At 41.8% G+C, this 26,452-nt stretch overlaps 9 protein-coding genes across 9 annotated transcripts; 7 read left to right on the top strand and 2 right to left on the bottom strand.

The window, feature by feature from the left end:
* Positions 1-3,941: 3,941 nt before the first annotated feature.
* BCR41DRAFT_154767 (hypothetical protein) lies at positions 3,942-7,208 on the top strand. Its single transcript, XM_022019613.1, has 3 exons — positions 3,942-4,293; positions 4,766-5,748; positions 5,995-7,208. The coding sequence occupies exons 1-3, from the start codon at positions 4,004-4,006 to the stop codon at positions 7,026-7,028; spliced, it is 2,307 nt and encodes a 768-aa protein (XP_021885109.1). The 5' UTR covers positions 3,942-4,003; the 3' UTR covers positions 7,029-7,208.
* Positions 7,209-9,758: 2,550 nt separating this feature from the next.
* BCR41DRAFT_392709 (hypothetical protein) lies at positions 9,759-11,741 on the top strand (the record flags this gene model as incomplete). Its single annotated transcript, XM_022028484.1, has 4 exons — positions 9,759-10,424; positions 10,591-11,067; positions 11,221-11,435; positions 11,582-11,741. 4 exons carry the CDS (start codon positions 9,759-9,761, stop codon positions 11,739-11,741), a joined length of 1,518 nt encoding a protein of 505 aa, XP_021885110.1.
* A 1,162-nt stretch (positions 11,742-12,903) lies between these two features.
* On the top strand, positions 12,904-13,557 carry BCR41DRAFT_367735 (hypothetical protein; the record flags this gene model as incomplete). The annotated part of the gene is made up of 2 exons (XM_022026329.1): positions 12,904-13,203; positions 13,360-13,557. The coding sequence occupies 2 exons, from the start codon at positions 12,904-12,906 to the stop codon at positions 13,555-13,557; spliced, it is 498 nt and encodes a 165-aa protein (XP_021885111.1).
* Positions 13,558-13,972: 415 nt separating this feature from the next.
* On the top strand, positions 13,973-15,381 carry BCR41DRAFT_392710 (hypothetical protein; the record flags this gene model as incomplete). The annotated part of the gene is made up of 3 exons (XM_022028485.1): positions 13,973-14,029; positions 14,471-14,506; positions 14,620-15,381. 3 exons carry the CDS (start codon positions 13,973-13,975, stop codon positions 15,379-15,381), a joined length of 855 nt encoding a protein of 284 aa, XP_021885112.1.
* A 1,343-nt stretch (positions 15,382-16,724) lies between these two features.
* BCR41DRAFT_419175 (P-loop containing nucleoside triphosphate hydrolase protein) lies at positions 16,725-18,842 on the top strand. The gene is made up of 2 exons (XM_022029719.1): positions 16,725-16,915; positions 17,011-18,842. The coding sequence occupies exons 1-2, from the start codon at positions 16,737-16,739 to the stop codon at positions 18,827-18,829; spliced, it is 1,998 nt and encodes a 665-aa protein (XP_021885113.1). The 5' UTR covers positions 16,725-16,736; the 3' UTR covers positions 18,830-18,842.
* A 345-nt stretch (positions 18,843-19,187) lies between these two features.
* On the top strand, positions 19,188-19,806 carry BCR41DRAFT_411779 (hypothetical protein; the record flags this gene model as incomplete). The annotated part of the gene is made up of 1 exon (XM_022029458.1): positions 19,188-19,806. The coding sequence occupies exon 1, from the start codon at positions 19,309-19,311 to the stop codon at positions 19,804-19,806; it is 498 nt and encodes a 165-aa protein (XP_021885114.1). The 5' UTR covers positions 19,188-19,308.
* A 279-nt stretch (positions 19,807-20,085) lies between these two features.
* Positions 20,086-21,520, bottom strand: BCR41DRAFT_367739 (hypothetical protein; the record flags this gene model as incomplete). Its single annotated transcript, XM_022026330.1, has 3 exons — positions 20,086-20,134; positions 20,258-20,339; positions 20,647-21,520. 3 exons carry the CDS (start codon positions 21,518-21,520, stop codon positions 20,086-20,088), a joined length of 1,005 nt encoding a protein of 334 aa, XP_021885115.1.
* Positions 21,521-21,961: 441 nt separating this feature from the next.
* BCR41DRAFT_367740 (hypothetical protein) lies at positions 21,962-22,423 on the top strand (the record flags this gene model as incomplete). The annotated part of the gene is made up of 1 exon (XM_022026331.1): positions 21,962-22,423. The coding sequence occupies one exon, from the start codon at positions 21,962-21,964 to the stop codon at positions 22,421-22,423; it is 462 nt and encodes a 153-aa protein (XP_021885116.1).
* Positions 22,424-22,658: 235 nt separating this feature from the next.
* BCR41DRAFT_300250 (H(+)-ATPase) lies at positions 22,659-25,781 on the bottom strand (the record flags this gene model as incomplete). The annotated part of the gene is made up of 2 exons (XM_022020553.1): positions 22,659-25,370; positions 25,506-25,781. 2 exons carry the CDS (start codon positions 25,779-25,781, stop codon positions 22,659-22,661), a joined length of 2,988 nt encoding a protein of 995 aa, XP_021885117.1.
* Positions 25,782-26,452: the final 671 nt, after the last annotated feature.

Below are 26,452 nucleotides of genomic sequence, written 5' to 3' on the forward strand. Positions count from 1 at the left end.
TATCGTCAGCAAAAATGCCTCCTTCAAGAAAATAGGGTTTGTTTGTTTGTATGTGCACTCTCAGGGAGTTGATGGTTGAATCTCTATGTACTCTCGCATGCACGCACACATCCCTAAGATAACCCTTAGATAGTCATCTGTTGAAACGTCGATCTTGACTCGAAAATTGTATAAATACCCTGCAACCTCACCTCCAATCCCCCTTTTTTTTATTCCTCATTCACATCCACATCTTCTCAACTCAACTCAGCTTTTCAACAAAAGAAAAAAAAATAAAAAATAAAAAAAAACAAACCCCTTCACAAACACACAACACATTCTTAAACTCCTTTCACTATGAAGTTCACCATTGTTATCGCTGCTGTCATTGCCGTGGTCCAGGCTGCTCCCCTCATCCGCAACGGAGGCAAGCCCATCCCTGACTCTTACATTGTCGTCCTCAAGGACGGCACCACTGTTGATTCCTTTGTTCCCAAGTTCGATGACATTGCTCGCCGTCAGAACGGCCGTGGTCGCAAGCCCACCATCCACCGCAAGTACAACAAGATCTCCGGTTTCGCTGCCAATGTCAACAAGGCTGCCTTGAAGGAGCTTTTGGCTTCTCCTGAGGTTGCATACATTGAACAGGATGCCATCTACACCATCCAGGGCTCTCAGACCTCCCCTCCATCCTGGGGCCTCACCCGCGTCTCTCAGCAGGCCCTCGACTTGACCCTTCCCTATGTCTATAACGATGCTGCTGGTGAGGGTGTCACTGCCTATGTTGTTGACACTGGTGTCTACATTGAGCACGAGGACTTTGAGGGCCGTGCTACCTGGGGCGCCAACTTTATTGACGGCTCAGATGACACTGACGAGAACGGACACGGTACCCACGTCGCTGGTACGATCGGTGGTACCTCCTACGGTATTGCCAAGAAGGTCAACATTGTTGGTGTCAAGGTCCTTGATGGTGAAGGATCTGGCTCAACTTCGGGTGTTGTTGCTGGTATGGACTGGGTTGCTGAGAACGCCACTGCTGGAAAGTCGGTCGTCAACATGTCGCTCGGTGGTACAAAGTCCAAGGCTATTGATGATGCTGCTGCTCGTCTTTTCAAGGCCAACATCCCCTTGATTGTTGCTGCTGGTAACAGCGCCACCACCGATGCCTGCACTGGCTCTCCCTCTGGTGCTGTCAACGCCTTCACTGTTGCTGCCTCAGACAAGGCTGACAAGGTTGCCTCATTCACCTCTTACGGAAAGTGCGTTGAGATCTTTGCTCCCGGTGTTGGCATTACCTCTGCCTGGATCGGCTCCCCCAGCGCCAAGAACACTATTTCGGGTACCTCGATGGCCACTCCCCACGTCGCTGGTGTTGCTGCTCTCTACCTCTCTATCAACAGCATCCCCACTGCCCAGGGTGTCTTTGACCAGCTCCTCTCCACCTCCACTGCTGGCAAGATCACCGGTAACTTGAAGGGTTCTCCCAACAAGCTCCTCTTCAACGGCGCTCTCAATGCCTCCGTCTCTGCTTAAGTGAAGAGTGATTGCGGAGAAAGATCATGGATTTGTCCTTTTCATGTATATTCATTTGTTTTGTAGATTCTTAAGGATGATTGATTCATTCGCCTTTTCTTTTCAATTCAAAATTTCTTACTTTCAGATGTAGTTTTTACGATTGATTCGTAATAATAACAACAACAACAACGACAACAACAACAACAACAAAAAAAGATAGATTCATTTATCTCATAATAAAAAAAAACTATGGGCGTTGATCGTCCGTTAGTTATCCTTAAAAAAAAACCCACCTTCATCTTTTTAAACACCTGATGATAAAAATATACTACTACAATTTCATTGTTCTTCTCCTTTCCTTTGAAAAAAAAAAAAAAAAAAAAAAAAAAAGACTATCCAACATTTTCCAATGCATGCCAGTGTTTGCGCTTGAACACAAAAAAAAAAAAAAGGGGGAGAAGGAGGACAGGTACAAGGGAAAGAATGAAAAGATCTTATTGGAAGGCTAACCATCAACGTGTCATGATTGTTAGTCATTAATCCGGTAGACCAAAGAGCTAAAATGGCATTGGCTTTTTCATTTTCATCCTTTGCAGTTTCAATGTCCGTGTCATTTTTATGCTATTCCTCCGTTTAATTAAAAAAAAAAAAAACTCTGTCCACCTGTGGGGAAGATCTCCACATTGTTTGTCTTTTGAATATAAAATACTCAGCCGCCCAAATCCTTAACGAAGAGGAGGGAAGGGGCTTAGCAATCCACGTGACATTCATTTTTTATAGATGTAAAAAAAATACATGACGTTTTCTTTTGTGGAAATACAACCAATCAATGAAGCCAATTAAAATTACGTCTGATAAAAATACTTTTTTTTTTTTTTTTTTTCTTTTTTTTGATCAAGCGAGTGGAGTGAGAAAATCTGTTAGGCCAATGATCAAAAGGTGTCGAGTCACTTCTGTAGTCCTGTAGTCTATCATTAACCAACAGACTTTAATTTTCCTGCACAATTGTACATCATCAATTGCTATTATGATTTTTACCTGTTTTGTCGTGATAAACTATGAATGTAATTTACATTCTGCTGCACCCTAGTCTGCGTACGTCTTGCACCGAACAAAGTAAGAGGGTTTGACCTCATTTTTACATACACACACATGCACACATAGACTAAACAGCTAAACAACCACTGATCATTATTTATCCATTCAAGGAATACATTCTACAGGTAATGGTAATAATAATAACAATAATAATAGCATTGGGTATAAGGTGGCAGCTTAGGAAAGTATGGACACACCAGGGATACTCACAATGGAAATATTATTTCAGGTCAAATAAAGGGAAATAGAGAACACTGTAGAGTCAGAATAAAGTAAATGGAATAAAGTCTCCCTGAATCCAAATGAGCTTCAGTTGAGGAAGAAAAGTAGGGCAGCTGTGTGGAGTGGAGCGAGTGGAGTAAGCAAAGAATGATTTTGGACAATGCTTTGGGTAGATGTAATTGCCTTTTCGGCTGGTAACAGCTTTTTTTTTTTATTTTTATTTTTTATTTTACTAAGGTATGGTATATGTTTATGTATAAATATATAATTTACATGTAATAATTATTAATGTTAGTTAAGAGTCTTTGCTGAAGTGAAGTACGGGCAAATTGCCTCTCTGGTCACACCTCCGTCCTTTTTTCGTTCTCTTTTTTTTTCTCACTTGGAATCCTTTTTTCTTTCTTTTTCTCTCACTGTTCCTTCCTTTTGATTTTTTTTTTTTTTTAATCACTTCCTCAGTGATCTCTTCTTTTCCTTCCTTCCTTCATTGTCCATTCTGGTTTTGTTAAAGAGACATCATCTTTATTGCTTTTGCTCATTCATACCCTCTCCCTCTCCCTCTTTCCCCCTCTTCCTCCTATCTCTCTCTATCTCTCTTCTCCCTCCAATTCGTTCTCTCCTCTGCTCTATACGCCGCTTCTCTTGTCTCTCGCTATCATCCCCGCAGCTCTTAAAATCATACCCAACTTTACAACACTTTGCATTTTTGTTCATTTGCAGGTTTACATTGTCTATCTATTATCCCTTTCTTCTTTGATATCATTATCATTATTATTATCATCATTATTATCTTGTTGAGCATTCGCAAGCACTTCGGCCATCATTTCAGTTACTGTTTCCTCCCTTTCTGCTCACTCTCATTTGCTATCTCACTTTCTATCACTCTTTCCTTTGCTCCTCACAGCCCGTACTATGTCCTTCTGTTGACCCATAGCGTTCTTCTTTCATTCCTCTTAATAATCGATCGAAAAAAGAAAACCTAGTCTTGAAGCAAAAAGGAAATATCACCCAAGCCATAAAGGAACCAACCATTCTTCCTTCTGCCTTCCATCATTTTCTCTCGGCTGTCCTTGCTTAACTCTTTGGACTTTTTTTTTTTTTTTTTTTTTTTTTTTTGGGCAATACTCGTCTTTACCTTTCCTTTTTCCCTCTTATTTCTTTCGGTATTACGCTGCTAAAATCGCCCATGGATTGGTCTCCTTCCGTGTCGATTGACGACAGCCAAGTATTTGCCACGACGACCGACTTGACACTCAGCAGCTCATCTTCTACTTCCAATACGAGTGTCAATGTCAACGTCAATGTCAATGTCAATGTCAATTCCAACAGTCTCATCGACATCTATTGTTCACAACAACGTCGTGAATATGTGGATCCTCATCTGACAGAGCACATCGCTGACCTATGTCTGCTAAAGCTGCAGCAAGCATCCTCCGGTCGGCATCATTCCCTGTTACGCCAGGTGCAGCTCACTTGGTAAGGGTGACCAACATGATATTCATACATCTGTTGTCTAAGCTTTCTGTCTTTGTTTTGTTTTTCTCTTTCTTTTTTTTTTTTTTTTTTGTTTTTTTTTTAAAAATGTGTGTGCTGCTGCTTGTGTTGTCTTTAATGTGACATGTTTGCTGCTGAGGTTTCTTTCTCTCTCTCTTTCTCTCTCATTGTACTGTACAAGCGATAATATTATATGATTGAGAGCAGGCTGTCGACACATTACTGCTGTGCGTCAATATCTTTATGAAATGTTCTCTATACTGTCTATCGGTGTATCTGTCTGTCTTGTCCTTTCTTGTCTTGTCTGTCATGGATAATTCTCATGATGAAAAAAGAAAGAAAGAAAAAAAAAAAAAAAAACAAAAAAAACTAACTTTTTATTTGTTTTTTTTTTTTTATTTTTTTTTTTTTTTTGCTTCTCTCTGCATGTAATGCTCCATTAATATCTACAAAGTATGCTGCATCGGATCAGAATGCAGGCATTCATGCGCCCAGTCATGACTGGCTATCTGCATCAACAGTTGCAGCATCATCCACATCTTGTACACGACCAACAGCAGCAGTTAGCTTTTGAGCAAAGCATATCCATGGCTCATCAGCCTTCAGGTTATGAATGGAGTCAGGATCCATCTCTTAGTTCCAATCAATTGGCTTCTGCCCTGTCGTTCGATATGTTGCTTAGTATGGGATCTTCCGCCTCCACAGTATCTACTTCCTCATCAGTTCCTGGTGTCTCAGCATCGTCGGAACTTACAGAGGCTGACCAGGACATGTTTGGCCTTGGACAGCCTCAGCAACATCATTCACTGTCTTCCATTCCCCTCGTGTCCTTCTCTAACGATTATTCTGCATCATCAACGAATAACTCCTTTCCACAAGATCAGATCTTGTCGTCGCAAGAACTTTCGAACCCCACAGCTATTTCTCTTTCTTCCATACCATCATCACCATCAATAACACCACTTTCACATCATCAGCCATCTTTGGTATCTGTTACAGCTCTTCCACAACAGACGTATTATGAGCTGTTGATGGCAGCTAACCCCAATGAGCCACTATCGCAGCTTCTATCGACGAATGCCACAGCTATGACATCTTCATCTTTTACTGTCACTTCATCATCGTCTTCTCTTGTCTCTTCAGAAGCGACTTCGTCTTATACAGTACTAGACGTCTCACTTTCTGATGCTATGGCGAGCAATGCATCATCATCGTCTGATTCTGTAACGGTAGACATTCCTCGCGCTGAACAGATCCTAAAGTCGGTCACCAGCACATTCTCCATGTCGAACTTTTCAGTAGAACCTAGTTCCGAAACCGAACCTGGACTTGGACCTGAACCTGAGCCGGAGCTTGAATCAAGAACAGAATCTTCACCGCATGTGCCTCAGCAGACTGTTCCATTGACAACCAAAGAGATTATGGATGCACTTTCTGGTCAGTTCCCAATTCAACCAATAGCATCTTTACCTACATCTTCCGAGTTAAACACGGAAGCTGTAGTGTCTTTGTCTACTTCGGCTACAATTGCAACGGAGACCCTTCCTTTGAAACAGAATGAGTTGTCTGTTGAGAAGGCTGTAGTAGATATATTGCCTTGTACTCTGTCCTCCACAAATACCATAGCTACCTTGGAAAGCTCTGTGTCCGAACTGACATGTGCACGATCTATGGACTCTTTAGAGTATCTGAGCACTGCTGATACTACTGCAGTACCTACCGACTCTGCTGATACTACTGCAGTACCTACCGACTCTGCTGATACTACTGCAGTACCTACCGACTCTGCTGAAGAGACATGTAAAAAGCACAGCGCTTCCGAATCACAGTCTCTAGCGGCGTCGTCGTCGTTTTCAGAGCCAAGGTCGGATGAATCATGGGACAGTGACTGCGATATGCTGAGCCCACCACCGCTTTGTCACCAGGACACAGACGCCGAGGATAGCATAGCCGCAACCGAAGTAGAAAAGGCTCTTGACAATGAAGACATGCATCGAGAATCGAGCGTAGATATTGATATGGGGGAGATTTCCCTTTCCTCACCTCCATCCTCACCATCAAGGAGCACACGTTCGCCAAAGCGAACCAAGAGCTCGCCAACGGGCAAGCGATTGTCCAGACCTCAGACTCGTCGATCTAGAGCAAAATCAGAACAAGAATCCTTGTCAGCTCAACTTTTAGCTGTAGAAGAGCCAGTTTTTGCTCTAGAGAGTGTGCAAGAGAGTGCTGTTCGTACGTCAAAACGTAGACGAGCAAGCGATGATGATGCATCGTCTTCATCCTGCTCCAGTCCTGAATCTTCACCTCCATCACCTAGGACCCCACCACCCCTTACGGAGCAAGCTATTCAGACTGGGGATGGTTCTGAAGACCACACATTCATGCAGCACCATCCTCATCATCAGCATAATGAGCATGGGCATGAAGAAGATCTATCGAAGCGTGCAAAGACTGAAGACGGCAAGGTTTGTGATGCAAGCACTGACATTGTTGTCCAGGAGGATACCGTTTCGGAGGCGAGTCAAGGGGATGCTGGCGTTCTCTCGTCTTCGCTTCTGACACGATATCCGACCCGTCAGTCCATGCGTATCCTTCGACGAACCACCAGCCGTATGCAAGCAGCAGCAACATCCTGCGGCGTCAATACGCATCATCCTCACCCCAACGGGAGTGAGCCTACCCTTTTGAGCAGTTCCAACAAGGTCACTGCAGCATAATTGCTTTTTTTTTTGTTCTCTTTTTCTTTTTTACTTTTAATAATTGTATAACGCATACCTGACTTATAATTTACGTCTGTAGTACCAGCCTGGTGCATTGGTGCGATCTTTTTGAATATCGCACCATGTCTCCTTTTTCGCGTTCATTTTACTCGTATATCCTATTGATTTTCTGTATCATTTATTCTTAATATTTTTAACTTTTTTTTTTTTTTTTTTTTTTGTTGTTGTTACTCGGACTGTGATCAAATCAGTCAACGTAGCATTTTTGTTTTTTTTGAGGTTTGTTTTTGTACATATACATCCTGATGCTCATCATTATTCTCATACATGCGCTCTCTCCGCCTGGGTGTATATCCATACCCAAACAATTTTTTTTTTTGCTTTTTTTTTTTTTTTTTGTTTTGTAGTAACGCTTTTTAGTTTTGTTCTTAGTGAATTCAAATAATTATTAATAAAAAAAAAAAAAAAAAAAAAAAAAAAGATACGGTGTTTAGTTGCACGTGCCATGTTTGACAACAAAGTTAAAAAGATCACTTTATATAGACATGCACTTACTTAACAGGCATGTTTGAGTAGATCCATCCAGCTCCGACTTGTCCAAGTCTATTTATTGGTCTGTTCTCTGTAACCTTGAAATGATACCACACAAAAGGCATCAGACTGTCTCTTTCACGTGTGCTTTGAGATGTGACACCAAAGCAGCCTATGGCTTTGTCTCATCCAATCTTATTTATAGGATTTTTTTTTAAACTTTTTCAGATAGTGGCGGCAGCCGCAATCTCAGGACAGTAACATCCTGGGAGAACAAGGAGACGCATGAGAAACTCTTTTTTTTTTTTTTTTTTTTTTTTTTCTTTTCTTTCGAATGCAACTTATTACGCAAGTACCACGTCGTCTCTACACCTTCTATCACGTACATCAACTTGCATTAATTTACACGATACTCTAGCAAAAAAAAAAAAAAAAAAAAAAAAAAAAAAAAAAAAAATATAGACAAGATCATTGGTAGTCAATCCGTTTCTTATTGATGAAGTTAAAACCATTTCAGAAAACCTTTCAATCTTAAGCTACATGCATATCAAATGGGCACATAGGGGAAAGGAGGAGGGGGGGGGGAGTGGAGGGAGTGGAGGGAGAGAAAGACTGATAGGACTCATTAGGAGATGAAAGGATGCAATACATTTATCAAAGGGAGGAGGGAAGACAAAATATATGTTGGCTGATGATGTCGAGGGCCGAAGAATAAGAATGTTGTGAAGAAGAGAAAACACAAACGAGAAGGGGAAGGGGTATATATATATCAGGAGGACGGCATCGACGGCGGCGAACGATCATAACCATAACCATAACCATAACCATGACTATGTCAACGATAAGGAGGATGGAGAAGATGAAGGCGATCACAAAGGGCAGCTAGTTCAGCCAATGTAGTATACGCATGTCTCTCCTCAAATAAAACATTTTTCCCAATAGGATTAGGAGAACTCATAGTGACTTTAAATGTCAGTGGCAATCGGTCGTATGTCTCTTGACGCGTTCGTGTAACATCTTTTCTCCTCACTGTTTCAGTTGATTTTGTGACCGCAGGTGTTCGCTTACCTTACTTAGTGCTGCGCCTGAAGCCATGAAGATTACGAGTATTGATATGCATTCGTTAATATACCTCACATTCCTCTTTGGAAGGGTACGAGAAAGCTAAAAGTTTTGGGCCTCATGTCCCACAAAAAGTTGTCGTGCGAAAATGCGAAAATGAAAAAAGCATTATATAAAAGACTATGATTGGTAGGCCAAAACAAGAATTGATGCTTGAGCAAAACTTTAAAGGGGAGAGGATCAGGGGGCACAAGCATTTGCTCTACAGCCTAAATATGTCATGTATTCGCGTAATGTCCTAATACGCTTGCATATGAGAGGTTTCCTAAATCTTATCTGGCATAAGCGATTGTTGTCATGAACAAGCCCATCGATGAACGCCCAGGAACCAAAAAATAAAATAAAAAAAAAAATAAAGATAAAAAAAATTCATAAAAAGTCGAGGGAATGGATGAAACGGGAATAGGATTAATACAGCCTGTGCTGCCTGTCCATTTACAGCAATGCCTTTTTTTTTTTTTTTTTTTTTTTTTTTTTTTTTTTTTCAAAACGAAGGAGTCTGCGATGACATGAAGTGTTGTGGTCTTTTGTTATTTGCGTCCAATGGGGCAGTTGCCCCAACAACAGTTTTCTTATTATTTTTTTTTTTTTTTTTAAGGAGTGGTTTACAAAAAAGCATATCGCACGGGACTCCTATTAGGTTTTGTGGTAAAGCTAACCACTGCAAGGAGACCGGAGTAGCTGACAAGGAGCCAGTAGTTACAAAAGCAAATAACTAGTTATATTAAGTAATGGTTAGTCCACAATGTCATTGGACTTTAGTCGCACCATCACTTTTTTTTTTTTTTTTTTTTTTTTTTTTTTCTATGAAGTAGGCAGTGCTCTGGAAAGAGCCAGGAAAACGAGGAGAGTCTATGTGAAGTATGGGCGTCTTAAACGTGATGTGCAACTACTATACATAAAAGCTAGAAATGGCGCATTGTGCAACTTTTTTTATTTTTTTTTTATTTTTTTTTTATTTTTTTATCTTTCTTTCCAACTCTCCTTGTTTATTTGCCTTCTTTTAACTGTTCAAGTTTTTAAAACCACATTATCAATCTATTTTCTGTAGAGAACACTACTACCTCGTCCACTATGACTCCAAAAGACATAAGCATAAGCAAAACAAAAGAAGCCCAGCTTAAAAGCAACGATGCCGTGAAGAAAGAAACGAAAGAGCAGCAGTACACATTTACAAACTGGGCAGGCAATCAACGAGCATGCCCAGCTCAGATTTTTCATCCTCAGACAGCAAATGAATTGGTCGATATCGTCCATTTGGCTAATGTAGAAGGCAAGAAGATCCGATGTACTGCCTTTGGATGTACATGGTCGTCCTCTTCTGTGGTAAATGAAGAAGGGTATCTAGTCAACATCACAAAAATGAATAGGATTTTTGACCCGGTGCACGTGGAAGGGAATGGCTGGACGGTCGAGATTGAGGCAGGGGTTGCCGTCAAGGACCTTGATGACGCCCTTAGGAAGCATGAACCACCGCTGGCATTGACTTCTAGCGTCGTTCTGAATTCCATAAGCTTCGGCGGTATCATTTCCCTTGGATGCCATGGCGCTGCTAGTCACGAATCAACTATGTCAGACCTTGTCACCAAGGTTAAGATCATTGATGCCTCTGGGGTCATGAACACCTTTAGCAAGGCGGCAGACCCACACGAGTTTTCTGCCGCTGCAGTGAGCCTTGGTCTTCTAGGCATCACATATAGTTATACCATTCGTGTGGAGCCTATGTTCAAGCTGAGGATGGTTAGCTCGAATGTCATTATATTGTTTTTACATTGTGAGTGTGAGAAAGAAGTGAGGTTCTGTCTAACTTTTTTTTTTTTTTTTTTTTTTTTTTTTTCTACACTTCTGATCTTTTTATATTTCTATAACTGGGCCTGTACTGGCTATTTGCCTTAAACCACTCAAGCGAGATTCATCACCCCCTCTAGTATACTATTTTGGGAGCCCCAAGACCTGTGGGCCGAGGTTGAAGGCCATGGTGCTTGGAAATGATCAAACAGAGATTTTTTATTGGCCATTCCATGCCAATGGGAAAGGTATGGAGTACGAACGTATCTGGCTAAAGGAATGGCAGCGCACGAGTTTACCTTGTTCAGGATCACGTACTGAGGCCAAGATCAAGAAATGGGCAGAAAATATTGGAATGAAGCTTGGTAATACCATTTACCGAGTAATGCTCCAGCGCCCAAGCATAGCGCCTCTGGTGATTCGAACCCTATACAAGGCCATTAACATGAATAAGGAGAGAGTACTGTATGCACCAGATGCTATTCATTATCAGTCGGGCATTGAGCATGTTCAAAGTGTGTGTACAGAGATGGGTATTAAAGCGGACGAAAATTTTGAAAACGTTATACATGCTTGGAACAAAGTCATTGAATTAGTAAGTGGGTATCTGGATGCTAGCTCTACTTTTTTTAAATCTCCCTAATTCTCGAAGACTAATTTTTATTTTATTTTATTTTATTTATTATTATTATTTTATTTTTATTTTTTATTTTTTAAAAAAAAAAAAAAAAAAATCATAATCCGTTAGATAGAGGTGTATCAACGCAAAGGCTCATTTCCTCTCAACATTGCAGTAGAGATGCGGTTTGTCAAGGCATCTCAAATGTTGATGTCAAATTTATACGATACAGATCCCAATGCAATTTATGCCGCAATTGAAATCATCACTGCTTCAGACACAAGTGACTTTGAGCATTTCGCCACCGAGATATCACAATACTGGATGGACAATTTTAAGGCTCAGTAAGTGCTTGAAAGAAGAAATAAACTGACTACTTTGATGTTTATGTTAAATGTAACGGAAAACTGGAAACAGTAGTCCTATGGTTGCCTTTGGTTAACTTTTTTTTTTTTTTTTTTTTCTATTCCTTGAATTGACTTACTGGTAGGCCACATTGGGCTAAACTGTGGGAGTTTTTACCAGGAATTGTTCCATATCTCCGCAGGGAGGCTGGTGAGCGGTATGATCAGTTTGAGGCCATCCGCAAGAAATATGACCCGCAAGGCATATTCATGAACCGTACATTTGCTGGACTTGTAGGACACTAGCTAATGAAGACGATAAATAATACATATATATATATATATTTTATTAAATTATAGCTAATAGTACACAAATCTTGAAGAACGCTCTCTCAGTTGCACCATGTTTTCAAGAGTGAAGAAAGTGGTGGATCTCGAATGATTAACTGATCACGAGGGACAATGTAGGATCAAGATGTTCTTAGTAGTAGGTGACAAGTGGGCGATGAGCCTCAATGCATTGCTTGGCTCTTCGCTCGTTGCAGCTTATAAGGGAGGCAGAGTAGGCTTTCCAGCGCTGTTATTTCTGTCCCACAGGAGGAATATATTAGCATTGTTGTCATTGTGACAGCCACCACAGTAACAGTCCTCTCTGGATTTCAGCTTTAGTTTGGGACTAAGTGATGGTGTTGATGGTTCTCCTGTTCCAATAGCCTCTTTTCTGCTCCAGCAAAGATACATCGGTTACTCATCTTTAAACTCTTAAGCTAATCTTAAATACCATTAACTTTAACTTAACTTTATCCTACCATATGCTTACCTTTGCTCACGTGTTATTTCCCTCATACACCACTTAGAAAAAAATACTCAAGCGTACAAAACTTCAAATATGCAGCCTGTGGCCTCATTTTCCCACTAGGTAAGGGCCCCCAAGATATTAACCGCATCGCTATAGAATTTAAGTAGCCGAAGAATCTCCCTTACGTTCGTATTCCGCATCAATCCAGTTTTACTATCATCGCTATCAGTAATATGATGATTGTCAAGAGAAAAGGTCATATATTCATCCAGTACAAAATAGATTTCCTGTAACTTGGATCTCAACGTTGAATTGTGTCTTCGGGGGTATTGTAACTTAATGACTATTCAGTACAGATCCCATGTAACCATAGGGTTTACAAGAGTTATGATGATCAATTAAGGCTTACAAGAGTTTTCCTGATATCTCTCACAGGCGCGCTGAACGATCCTTCCGCTTGTCATTTCTTAATGCCTTGAAGGCTAGGTGATAAACTAATAAGCGATTAGCACACAGAGCTTGTCCTTATCTGAGCAGGAGCAGGTTTATGTTGGTTAACAGTTGTCGTCCAATACGTTGAGGCACCATATGACAGACTGTGCTTTTATTTGTTCGTTAACCCAGGTGGATCTCAAGTATAGAAAAAATATACGCATCAATCAATCAATGATGTTATATCTATACAAGGCTATTGGGTTGTCACTTAATGAACTTGAAGTCCTCGGCCTTGATGTACATGGTAATCCTGTTATTAGTTTGCAGCTAACTTATAAGCCAGTCAGTCCCTTGACCTCTACTTTATTTCTTTATGTATTAGGCTTAGTTGGGACAATGTTTTCAGTTAAACTATTTCGAAGAGATTTCACCTCAGACCTTGCGTCCAAGCATGTTCTTCGCTTTCCAAACTCGCGACCTACATGGAAAGAATTCTTACTAGGAGATACAATTAACTTTCTTATCACCTTTGTGGTAAGCTCGAGTTTGATGGGATCTGGTAATACAGGCTGAACATATTTTATTCCCTTGCTCCATTAGAACTATATTATAAACTGTCGTGAACGTGTACTAGAACAGATAATTGAGCACTAAGATAGATAACATTAAAATTTCAGGAAAACATTTAAGGCCTTCTCTCCAGATTTCGGAATTTACTTCTTTCAATCCTTCCAAAAAAAAGTTGACAGAACAGCAAATATCAGAGATTTCAGGTGGCGACAAGCACCCCTAGCCCCCTCATTGCCAGTTTCGGAAAGGAGGGAAATTGATGAACATGTGGAATCCGAGGATGAATTATTTGACTTCAGTGAACACGTTGGAGCCTGAGGACGAGCCATTTAGTTTTAATGCAAAAGTTCAAAAACAAATAAAAATTTGAAGTGTATGATGATCAATCCTCAATTTCGATCGGCCGATATAAGAATTGGCCCCTGTATCCTAGTTGGGTCCATGACTTCATCTGGAGCCAACTGTCGCGCTCAGATTGAAAGGAAGGTTTAAAAAAGCGCTAATATGGTTTTCGTACAATGTGAATCTGAAATGTTCTAAAATTCTGAAAACTAGATGAAAGCAGAACAGTGTTTACATAAATTATGGACAGAATGAAAGAGAGAGAGAGAGAGAGAGAGAGAGAGAGAGAGAGAGGGAGAGGGAGAGAGAGAGAGAGAGACAGAGAGAGAGTCAGAGGTAATGGCGTAACTAAGCTCTTTGCCACAGGATGTGTATGCAAATGTGGCACTAGATGTCAAAGATCAGCGATCCCACTGTTTTTGCCACTGGGTATGGTAACCTCGAAACAGTAATGTAAGTGGTAAGAACGCCACCAATCTTACTGGAAGAGAATAAAAGTAGAGACTCTCTAGATAAAAGCATCCGTGTTTGCACCTTTAATAAATTACAAGCATGAGACAAAGAGCTATAGCGCGTAAATATATAGTATATATAGTAAGTCTATGAAGGCTTTTTTTAATTTTTTTATTCACGATCTTTTACAAAAACCAAGTCGAAATGCTATGCAAAAAGCATATTGGTTTGTCAAGCGTGTTGCCTTTACCATAGCAATCCTTCGCCCAGTAGTAAATGAAAAAAAAAGGAAGAAAACAATCTCGGTCCATGAGCTATAAAACTGGTGTTTGGTTTGCATTCTATTGCTTCTTTACCTCGCTGTCTTCTCTCTTTCCGCTGGTTCTTTCTCCTCTATACCATACCACTGCAATCCTTTTTTGCAAACATATATCAGAACACAGACGCTTCAGCTTCCACATCGCGTTCAAGAGTAAGAGCAGCACTTTACAGTTCATGTCAAACGTTAGTCCACTGGACAATTTTGGCTCTTTTCACATCCTAATATACACATACGTATACATACACGCAATCACCTTATATTAGATGAACCCTAACCAGGCCTCCCGTAGAATTATTGGTTCGTTCTACAGCGCGCTTTTGCAGCTAGGCAAGTATGATTTGAACCATTTGCCGATGCAAGACTATCCAACTTGGGCAAGACGAGTAGTTCATGCTGAACGCAAACGGCGTAAAGACAAAGGAGTAGAAATGCCAACAAGGTCTGAAAGGAGAAATATCCTAGATTTCGGCGAGGGGATTATTTCACAACCAAATGGCGATCAGCAAGGGTCAGTTGGCGATGACCAACAGCAGCTCACTAAGCAGAAAAAGGGGAAAGCCCCAAAACCGACTCCGGAGGAGTTTGATGGTGAATACCTTCATACTTACGTTATTGATGAAGTAACGTACGACGTCGTCTATGATAAAACCCTCAGTAGGACTGATGGGACACTTACTAAGAGAAACAGCAATGTCTGGGGACACTTTGTCTGCAAAACAGAGGATTGCGGGGAACGTAAATGGGACTCATCCGTTATCGCCACCAACCTGAGGTTTTGCAGGCCTCGCAAAGCTTACAAAGTCACGCTCCATGCTCAGAAGTGCAACCAATGCGAGCAGTATGCGGAGCCTATTGTGGAAGTGACGACCTTAGTTAAAAGAGTAGTTTATGTGTTGGACTTGTGGATGGGCTTCAGAGCCAAAGAGCCTCGTAAAGATAAGGAAATCAAATCCGATGGCCCTCATGATACTGAACGCTGCCATGGATGTGAAGTAAATGAGTGTCCATATGCAGAAAGGGAATGAGTTATGATATATCTAGGCCCTTTCATATTTGTGGACATTTACAAAATAAAAGAAGGAAAAAAGAAGAAAAAAAAAGCTTTCCTGGTGTCATTTCAATGCAGAGCTATGGCGCGTAGGCCAATCCGGGATGAGATAATTGTTGACTGAATGATCTTGCCAAGCAATTTGGAAATAATCCGTTGAGGTTAGGTAGAAGACAAATCTGCTTAATAATTAAGTGACCTTACTATCAATCCCCTTGATTATGAAACTGAGCAGGAAAAAAAAAAAAAAAAAAAAAAAAAAAAAAGAAAGAAGGAAAAAACTAGTTTGAGCCTACGTTAGGGTCCTCGCCAAAAGTATTCTTTCATTGTTTTTAAATTGGCTTTTTTAGAGTTCGAGATACCGTCCTACGATGGGTGAATCATGCATATTAGAAAATTTCGAGGAGTGCATGCCCCCTGATTGGCGAAGGCCCTTTTTTTCTTGTTTGTTGACAAGGCACAGAGCGCAAAATAAAATCGTTTGATGGCTTAAAATGGAAACAGGTGATTTTATTTTATCACAAAGTACAGCCCTCAAGGTATAAACTATGGCCACCATTTAAGTCTCTCTTTCGCAATATTGACCAAAAGAGTATATGAACCCGCTCCCCTATTAAAAGCCAATCCATCCAATGGCTTGAAGTGGATGTGGGGCGAACGTTAGAAAATAATATACAGCCTTTTTTACGCACTGCAGCATAATTTCGCATAATGGGAGTTCTTTTGTCCTTGTGTGTGGTTATAGTATTTGTATTTTTAAGATAATCATATGCCTGACAAGTAGCGCAAGTGGTGCGGTTGCTACCTTGCCTCTGTTTGCTTATTTGTTTATTTGATCAGCTCTTGATGGTTTGTTGTCGCGCTTAGTTGTTTCACACATTGTGGTGTATTGTTTCGAAGAAGATGATGTTTGAGACGCTTAGGAGGAAAGGTTATTCAAAAGATCGGATTGTTTGTTGCAGCAAAAAGGTGCTTCTTTTTGGTCACGACATAATTCATTTGTTATATTTTAGAATAACCTGTGCCTCTGAATGAGAATATAACATAGTGATATAGATTAACAAATGAATTGTGCTGTGACCAAACGAACCGGACAATATATCAGTCACATGTTATTAATACCGATTACCAAGGCAGATCCCCCGCGGGATGATCGATTCCCAATTTCACACGCACAGGTCCATGGTATCTGGTGATTATGTGTGGCAGTAAGTGGAGGCACAACTTTTTTTTTTTTTTTTTTTTTTTTTTTGTTGAGATCTAGTATATAAAGAGTGCTGTTTAACTTTATGAAAAACTAACCTTCAACTTCATTGATCCATTCCATACACCATGTTCGAGAAAACAGAATATCAAAACTTCATTGACAAAGTCAATAAGATCCGAAGCTATGGATTGAACAAGATGCTGACTATACCACAGATCGCTATCCTAGGCGATCAGTCGAGTGGTAAGTCAAGTGTCCTGGAAGCCCTGACAAGGCTCTCATTCCCTCGAAATATCGAAACATGGTAAGATTTACGCTCTTGGTTATCTTTTTGTACATGTTTAGTTTTGACATGTACATCTTTACATTTACCTAACGAACGCTTTCCTTCGTCTTTAGTACACGCTTCGCCACACAAGTAAGCTTGCGCCAAAGTCCGCGAAAAGAAATGTCCGCTCATATCGATGGCGAAGCTGCATTCAACAAGCAATACCAGGCGCAAGAGGCGGATTGGAATATCCATACAATTATTAGCGATGCAAATAGAATTCTATGCTCCTATGTAGAGATTAGCGAAAAAGTGCTTGAGATCACCATCTCTGGTCCTACATTGTCACCTCTCACTGTCATTGATCTTCCCGGTTATATCAATACAACCGTCGATGGGCAGGACAAAAGCATAGTGGAGACCATCCGCACAATCAACACCAAGTACATCAAAGACAGTCGCACTATCATCCTGGCAGTAGTTCCTGCTAATGTGGACCTGAACAATATTTTCGTGCTCGGTGAAGCAGAACGCTACGATCCAAAAAACGAGCGTACAATCCCCATTGTGACAAAGCCCGATACCGTAGAGCCAGACCTGCTTCCCAATTTGATCCAAACAGTGCTTAACAAACGCAAGCAAATGCGCCTAGGATACCTCGTCATGAAGAATTCAAGCTACAAAGACATTGACATTCCTTGGGAAGAGGCCAAAAAACGAGAGGACGAATTTTTTAAGTCGTCGGAGCTGTGGAATCAGGTGCCGGTTACAAGAAGAGGCCGAGTCCATGTGAAGGAGTTCTTGGGTGATCTCTTATATACCCATATCAAGAAGGAATTGCCGTTCCTGAGAAAGGATATTCTTGATATGATCAAGGAATGCGAAGATGAAATCACCAGCATGGGCCCACCAGTGTCGAGCATCGCCACAGCTAAGATTAAATACATTGACAATGTCATGAAGCTCAAGTCCTCGCTCATCGCACTTCTCGACGGCAACTACACCTTCGAGTACATCAACCAGAACAAACCAAGTCTGGAAAACCAAGATTCAGTGAGCACTGGCCACGGCGATAGTGAAGATGACATGGTGCCCCTTTCTCTCGAAGAGAGTAGCCATACCTTCCTTCGCTCGTCGTTACAAACCCTGTACCAGCGATACAATGCTGTGATGAACAAGGACAAGTATATACTTGAAAAGGACAAAATTAGTGAGCTGGTTCTTCGTTACAAGGGAAAAGAGCTACCCGGATTTATCTCGTTCACCACTTTCACACAGATTTACATGGAAACATTAGTTCGATGGAGCGACATGACCAAAGTCCATATCGCCAATATGCACCAGTATTTGTACAAGGCCATCTCTAGGTTCATAGCATTCACCGCAGACCCTCTTATCAAAGACACACTTCTAATAGAATTCGACAGATTCTATAGCTTACAGATAACAAAAATTGAGAGCGAGATTGAGAGCATCTTCATAGACGAGGACACACCTTTCACGATGAACAAGTATTATTACGATAACATCCTCAAAAGCAGGAAAGCAAAGGCGGAGCAGAAGATAGCAGAACTGGCGAAATTAGGCACTACACCCGACGAATACACCGCCGAGTATATCAAAAAACTTTTAGAACAACAATTGGAGTCGTATGGCAATCCCTCACAAATATCTGATGTGAACTATAACGAGGAACTTGCAGTTGAGGACCTACAAGAGCAATTGCGGTCTTACTGCAAGGTGGTCCGCAAGCGAATTGTTGATGTAGTTCTTCAACAAACTATTGAGCGGCATATGATAAAGCGAATTAACCTCTATTTTGAAATGTTAATCGCTGTCGACGAAGATACAATTTCGAGCCGACTCGTGGAGCCACCAGCAAAGCAAGAACGTCGGCAAGAACTACAAGACAAAGTAGCGGTCTTACGCAAGAGTCTGCTTGCATTATAGTATTTTATGCAGCATCCATTGAGTCAGAGCCATTTGTGTATTGATTCTTCAAATAAAGTTGTGGAAAAAAAACACTTGCGTGGGCAATTGGCCTGACCAAATTGAACCGGGCAATGTTACATAAGCTTTTTTATTTTTTTTATTTTTTTATTTGGAGCCTTGGAAGATTTAGTCTTCGCCTCTTGAAGTCGAGAGGGCGCTGAACATGGGGGGCAGGTCCACGTGATATTGTGCTGTCCAATGATATGTTTGGCTAGCACAGCAGTAGACTAGAGTCACTAGACTATCTTTTTAGTCTTTTCGGTACCGAGGACCGTGCAAACAATTCTCTTTAAATAATGCACTTCCCGTGTCGCAACTGGACTACTATCCCTTGTCCTTCTTTACTACCATCATTTTGATTTTAATCCAGGACACATTTTTTGTATCCTATCAATCAACTCTTCCCTTATCATTCTTTTTTTTTTATATATATTTAAATGGAAGCAAATGAAGATCACAATCTCGAACATACCAAAGTCACACCTGATGATGTGGTGGTCATAGAAGCGCCCCAAGGAAAAGGAGGACGGAGTTCTTTGCCAATCATCGGAATCTTCAATAAGAACAGCATCATGGAAGACAACGCGGTACTTCGACAATTTAATGACGCTCAGGGTGGCTGCAGTGAGCAGACTAATTACTTATTATCGAGACAGACAGCAGAGGGTCCGTGGTTGTGGGAGGACGAATTGCTTTCGTCCCTTGGCCTTATCCCTAGCTTTACAGCGCAGTCGATGGAGGTCCAAGATACCAAATCGTTGTCAGGAACAATTGCGGCAACTGCATTGGTCCTAAAGTACTTTGATAAGCAGTTGAAAGACGATTTAGAGCTATGGACAGATAAGTTCGCAAAGGGAGGAGCTTGGTTGCTCGGACAAGTGGGACCAAATAGGCTGGTGGAGCTTTTAGGACAAGCTGAGGAATTGATTTGTTGAATTTTTTTTAAAATCTTTCTAAATGTTTCATTCTAAAGTCAATAAACAGTCAGATTTTTCGTGGATACCATCTCGCGTGCTTACGCGAAGTTTCATGCTGCTTCGACACAAAAGCTCCGCCGTTTCTGTTATTTTTTTATTTTTTTATTTTTTATTTCTCAGCGGGCGCTCTTCCTAAATAGCATCAGTGTTTCCAGCTGTAGTAAAAATGACTTTTATTTAGAGGCACCGGACAACAGATCTTACACAATACTTCGATTCAAACTGCCATTAAGGCTTTCAGGTTTTGTAATGTCTCTGTTCTGAATTTACATTAATGCCTCTAATACTAACATAGATGGTGTTTTATACATATATGCAAAAATCGTTTTATCCTTCGTTTTACGTCAGTTATGTTTTACATAAAAACCGCATTATCACGAACACGAAAAAGAATAAAATGGGTTGTTACTTGTCGACATTAGCAAGGAAGGCTTCTAGGAAGGAAAGAGGCGTTTGATCACTCCTAGCGTTATTGGGAGCTGGTTCGCCTTCTACATTCAGGCAAAAGGAGTGAGTCGTAGCGATAGCGATTTATTTACTTATTTTTTTATAGCTGTTATTAATCTATGTGTGCAACCGAGAGAGGATGGTGGCCCTTTGTAAAGTAGCCGTTGTAATAGCCGCTTTGGGATCCAATGTGGCTCCAAGCCGCAAGGATGTTAACCTTTTGCTTGTGCGCCCTGCTTCATTGCGTAGGCTGATCTATCCCATCTCTGAAGCAAATGAGAGTCAAGTCTGTTAAGCTTATTCTCCGTGCCGTAACACCAAAGTTTATGAGAAGTAAGTTATTTCTTTTACCTTGTCTCTTTATAAATGGATACCTGCACTTGCCCACTTTGCATCCATAACAACGACTAGACTGATGAGGGCCGAGGGTTATAAATGGGCCGCGATCGCAGATAATCTTGTCCCTTACATCCTTCCACAAATCTAACGCAGAACAAACCCGTTTACAGTAGCTTTCTGCATCAACAGCGGGCACCATGTATCTTTCACATTTTCTGCAACTTTGGGCATAGAGCGTGACCTTGTAGGAGTTGCTGCTTTTAGAAAACCTTAGATAGGTGGCGATACAGGCTGATTGCCAACTGTGTCCGTTGCATGTTGATGTTTTACAATTGAATTTTCCGAAGATACCGAGGTTCCTTTTAAGCAGATGTTCATCGTCATCAATGGGATCTTTAGCGTAGAAAATCTGGTATGTTACTATTTTGATCAAATGAGTATGAAGGTGCTCACCGTCAACCTCTTTAATCTCTTCAAATTCTTCAACCTCTTTTGGAGTAAGTGCCTCAGGCTTTTTCTTTTCCTCTTTGGCGAGTATCTTCTTTGCTGATTCTGGCTCATCTTTGGTAGACCTCCGGTCCTTAGCTGCTCTTTGTTGGCTAACATCAGTTTTGTCGTCGCTATCACCCCTAGGCTTTAAGTGCTTCGAATGGACGGCGTTTGCAGAACCAAGGCTTGTTTTTGCAACATCAATATCTACTGTTTGTTTAGTCCCTTGATCATCAGATCTATCGTCTTTAGTATTAACCTTTCGTCCGACTATGACTGTATAGTAGTTTTGTAGCGGCCAACAGTTCAAATCATTCTTATTTCGGCTCCTCAGATTGTTGAGGGTTGGACCGAAAAGACTACGGTTAGGGCGGTGAAGCCAACGTAAGGAGTTCATCTAAAGTAGTTTAGATTTAACGAGTTTATAAAACCTAGTTTAGCCAGCGAACTTTGCAGCGTGATCGGCAAATATTCTTATAGAATGTTGGTTACAGAGGTTTCTTTCAATACAGCGGTTGTTTCTGGCAATAATGAGGGAGCTCTTTTTTTCTTTTTTTTTTTTTTGTCTTTCCTGATTAGCGAAGAAAAGCTGGTTTTTTTTAAAAAAAAAAAAATAAAAAAAAAAAATAAAAAACTACAGGCAGTGAGTGAGATGCACTGATGAAAACGGTGCTTCAAGTGATTAATCATTCTCGCGCCGTGGGAAACTGATATTCACCATACTTCTGATGTAGCATTATGCATTTCAGGCGACAAGGCCTTGAAGTCCGATAGCGATATTAGCAGTGAATTCTCTCTCTCTTTTTTTTTTTTTTTTTTTTTTACTTGTGAAACCAAGATGCCCAACCGATCCCATGCGCGCAAGACCATCGATGGAGCATTTCTCCATGCCTATATTATGGGACAAGATTCTTACCCTATTTCCTACGACCAGCATATCCGCGCTACAAAGTATAGAGCACTAGCCATCTATGGCTCATTCACTTGCCAGTCACTTAGTTGCGCTAGTCGCACTTGGACCTCAGGCATCATCGCCACTGAACTCAAATTTTCGAATGTTGACAACTCGTACCACACGACTATCCATTCACAGAGATGTAAGGACTGTGAGCAATATGTAGAGCCATCGGTCAATATAGACGATTATACAGAGAAGATACTGTGGGTCTTGGATTTGTGGAGAGGCCACAGGAAAGCGATAAAACAGACTGATAATAGAAGTTCGGATGGGCCTCATGGCGATGAACGCTGTCATGCATGTGTCGTTGGTTCGTGTCCTTGGAAGACCAGAAGACGCTGAAAGCCGGCGGTTGAGGAACCAATAATAGATATCTTCGCATCAACTTCAAAACAATAGCACATCCAAGAAAGCCATCTTTGGAGGAAAGATCAATATTGCAACAACATGGTCAATAAATTGTAAATTTCACGTCAATGAAGGCATTGAATACCTATTTTCATGTTGCACGAAGCGTTTATTCACAGCATACGATAATATTTTACAATAAAAAAAGCAAGGGGATCATTCTTCCTCATTATTGTTGGACCCCCTGCTTCTCATTAAAGGCCGCTTCCGTAGCGGCAGTGGCGGGCCTTTGCGACGATACAGGTGCATTAATTCCGTTAGTATCACCTAGTTTCATCGCTGCTGCCTGCTCCTTGGCCTCTTGCGCTGCCTTCTCGTCTGCACCAGAGCCGCTGCCCATGGCATCAAGTTTTTTAAGACCGTCTTTTCCTTCCCCTTCTACCTCTTCATACTCTCTCTTTTCCTGCTCCTTGCGATGGAACTCTTCAGGATCCTCAATCGTCTGCCCTTCGCCCTTAGGTACTTCATTCAACGCCTCCAGGGCCTTCAACTTCAAGATAATTTCTCGAATATGATCAATGCTATTCCAAACACGTTCCTGTTGGATTTTGCGAGCTTTTTTCTCTGCTAGCTTTTTCCTGCGTGCTGGTGTGCGGACCACTGCAGCTGTCAATTCAAACGACCAGATCTTGAACAGTTGGACCTTGACCACATCCAAAGCGATAAAGTAGGCAAAGGAGATGAGAAGAACTACGATTGCCTGAGAGAAAGGGATCTTGGGTGTCAGCCCTCCAAACACAACCATCAGTAGGGCAATGATCTGGGTGCCGATAATTACAGCCGCGAACAGAGGGGATGGAAGGTTTTCCCAAAAGTAGCCAGCGAGGCGGGTTGAAAAAATCACAAAGTGAGGCGCAGACGAGATGTGCAGATACATCACCGACTCGAGCTTCCTGTATTCCTCTGGCTCACTCTCGTGGACCGGTGCATAGCCAAAGTGCTTCCAGAAAGTAAAAAAGTGTGCAAACGATAGGGCCGTGAGGCAAATACCAAGGACTATGGACATTGTGATCAGTTGGCCAATACGCCATTTGTCAGGATGCGGCGAGAGCTGAGCATTGTCAACTGCAATCACCAATGTCGCCAAATCGTTCAAGATACAAATCAAAATCAGCAGGCGTGCAGGCAACGACCAATCATAAGCCATGACGACAATAAAGAAGAACATCAAGAAATGGACCGTAGATGTGATACGATAAAGAGCATAAGATCGCATGCGCTGAAAAATGGCACGAGACGTTAGCAAACCATCAACAATTGTTGATAGACCTGGAGCCAGCAAAACAATGTCTGCAGCAGAACGTGCTGCATCCGTGCATCCATGGACAGCGATACCAACGTTGGCTTTTTTGAGAGCAGGAGCATCATTAACACCGTCTCCGGTCATACCGACAATGATGCCGCGCTTCTGAAGTAGCTCCACTACACGATACTTGTGTTCTGGAATGACCTGTGCAAATCCATCGGCGCGGATACAGTGCTCTGTCACCTCTTCCTCAGACTTGTCAGGATCGGCCAAATGGTTAGCATCAAGAATAACACGGGTAAGACCCAGGCGATGAGCGACTTCTTTGGCAATAATCAATTGGTCGCCAGTCACCATCTTGACATCTACGCCCATATGGCGGCAGCGGGCAATGGTCTCTGCAGAATCAGGACGAGGAGGATCAATTAGCGAAATCATACCGATCAACTCGAATTCCTCAGCCGATCCCTTGCGAGTACGGGCAACGCCGAGTGCACGGAGGCCGCGCTTGGCTAGAGCATTAACAGCTCTAACGGCATCATCATCTCCTCCAACGAGGCGAATAATGACTTGAGGAGCCCCTTTGGCAACCTTGAATGTCTCGTTAGTCTCCTTGTTGATGACCGTAGCCTGCGTGAGTTTGGTATCAGGGTTGAAAGGCAGGAAAGAAGTGATCTTGTATCCAGGAATATCATGCTTATGAGTACGGTTCTGTAAGAGGGGCAGTTGTTCTTCAGCAGCAGTACGGACAGCGAGCTCGATCGGATCATTAGCACCAGCCTCAGCAGCAAGGTATGAGTACAAAAGGATATCCTCAGCAGTATAGTTGTTAGTCAGATATGGCTCGTCGAATGTGAGTTCGTTTAGGGTGAGAGTCCCAGTCTTGTCGGAGCAAAGAACAGAAACAGAAGCCATTTCCTCGACGGCAGTCAGGCGCTTTACAATAACCTGTTTGGCAGCGAGCTGCTTTGCCCCAACGGCCATGGTCACAGACATGACTGTGGGTAACCCAACAGGGATGGCAGCGACCGTCAGGACCAGGACACGGCCGAGTACAGTAAGGAAAGCACCGTCAGGTGTGCCACGGAAATGTACTAGCTGGTAAACCAGGATAATGCCAACAAGGACAACAGTAATGAGGATCAAAAAGTTTCCAATGCGATTAATAATTTTTTGAAAGTGGCCTTCTTCTGTGGTGATGGAGATCAGGTTGGCAGCACGGCCGATAAAGGTGTCAGCTCCAGTTTTAGTCACTATGGCCATCTGTTGGCCTTGCTTCACGATTGATGATGAGTAGACGACATCACCTTTCTTCTTGGCTACAGGTAGCGATTCCCCTGTCAATGCAGACTGGTCGATCATCAACTCAGCGTTTGTCTCTTCACCTGAGGCACCCATGCCAAGAAGACGTCCGTCAGCGGGGACAATGTCGCCTAGGCGCAAGACAATGACATCGCCTGGTACCAACTCAGTAGTATCAAGTTCAACCAAGTGACCATTACGCCAACATCGAGTCTTGAGAGCTAGTGTCTGGCGTAGTGCATCCAGAGCAGACTCAGCTTTGGACTCTTCAATGAACCCAATGCAGGCATTAACGAGTAAAAGTGCCAAGATGATGCCAAAGTCAAGCCAATCCTACATAGTCATGTTCACAGAAGGGCACGATTGTCAGCTGTCAACCCACTGAAAAAAAGTGCATATCGTTGCTTCAACGCGCTCCAAAGCCTTCGAAAGCCCCCCCCCCCCCTCCAAACTCTCAATGAACCTTACCTTAACAACAGCCGAAATGATGCAGGCGACCTCGATCAAGTAAGCGATAGCACCAGTAAAGTATCCTAAAAACTTGAGGATAGGGTTCTTTTTGACTTCTTTAAGTTCGTTTGGGCCGAACTCAGCCTTGCGTTTACCGACTTCTTCATCTGATAGGCCCTGCGTAGGATCAGTATGAAGTAGTGCCTCGAGTTCTGGAGAAATCTGGTCCGTATGCTCATGATGCTCATGCTCTTCCACCTGGAGGTTGCCACCTTTGCCATTTTTTTCGACCATTGTGTTAGTGGGCCCTGAGGGTGCAGCAGGCACAGCTTCTGATTTAACTGGCGCATCGTTTTTCACTGGCTGGACATTCTCTAGGTTAGCAGGTCTATCCTCTGTTGAAGCAATTAAAAGTTAGTTGTGTGGCACAGACCAACTGTGGCGAAGCACTACGAAACCCGTGACTGCAATATTATTCATACCCTGTGTCTTTGATTCTTCAGACACAATATGTCCGTGCTTGTCTGCCATGCTTGACTAGAATGTTCAGTAAGTTGACATACAGTCCTGTCTAGTTAGGAGAAGATAGAAATATAACTGTTATTAGTGATTGCTTTCTTTAGTATAAAGATTATCGAATCAATCATGTCGGGGCACTTGATGAAGGCGTACAAGCACACGTATACACAATCCCTCCTCATTCCTAGATGTCAAATGTAGCTACAGAATTGATAATAGAAGGCATAGGAATCCATAGGCTGCAGCATCTTGCAATGAGCAGCAGAATTCATAAAGATGTAGTTGTTTTTTCATATTTATTATTGAAGAACGAATACTCCAAAACTCATGTGAACATTTTAATTTCCAACTGAGAAACCAGATGAATTGAAGTACTCTCAGGATAAAAAAATGGACAATCAATGTCTTGGTTTGCATAAATGTTGGATATGAGCTCAAAACCTCAC

This window comes from Lobosporangium transversale, assembly GCF_002105155.1.
Source record: "Lobosporangium transversale strain NRRL 3116 chromosome Unknown BCR41scaffold_4, whole genome shotgun sequence".
NCBI classification, from domain to species: domain Eukaryota; kingdom Fungi; phylum Mortierellomycota; class Mortierellomycetes; order Mortierellales; family Mortierellaceae; genus Lobosporangium; species Lobosporangium transversale.

Excerpts from the sequence above, each read along its gene's own strand:
- BCR41DRAFT_154767 (XM_022019613.1), top strand. The coding sequence starts at position 4,004 with ATGGATTGGTCTCCTTCCGTGTCGATTGACGACAGCCAAGTATTTGCC. Across the intron at positions 4,294-4,765 it reads CGCCAGGTGCAGCTCACTTG|TATGCTGCATCGGATCAGAA; the intron begins GTAAGGGTGACC and ends ATATCTACAAAG. Across the intron at positions 5,749-5,994 it reads GATTATGGATGCACTTTCTG|AGTATCTGAGCACTGCTGAT; the intron begins GTCAGTTCCCAA and ends TGGACTCTTTAG.
- BCR41DRAFT_419175 (XM_022029719.1), top strand. The coding sequence starts at position 16,737 with ATGTTCGAGAAAACAGAATATCAAAACTTCATTGACAAAGTCAATAAG. Across the intron at positions 16,916-17,010 it reads CCTCGAAATATCGAAACATG|TACACGCTTCGCCACACAAG; the intron begins GTAAGATTTACG and ends CTTCGTCTTTAG.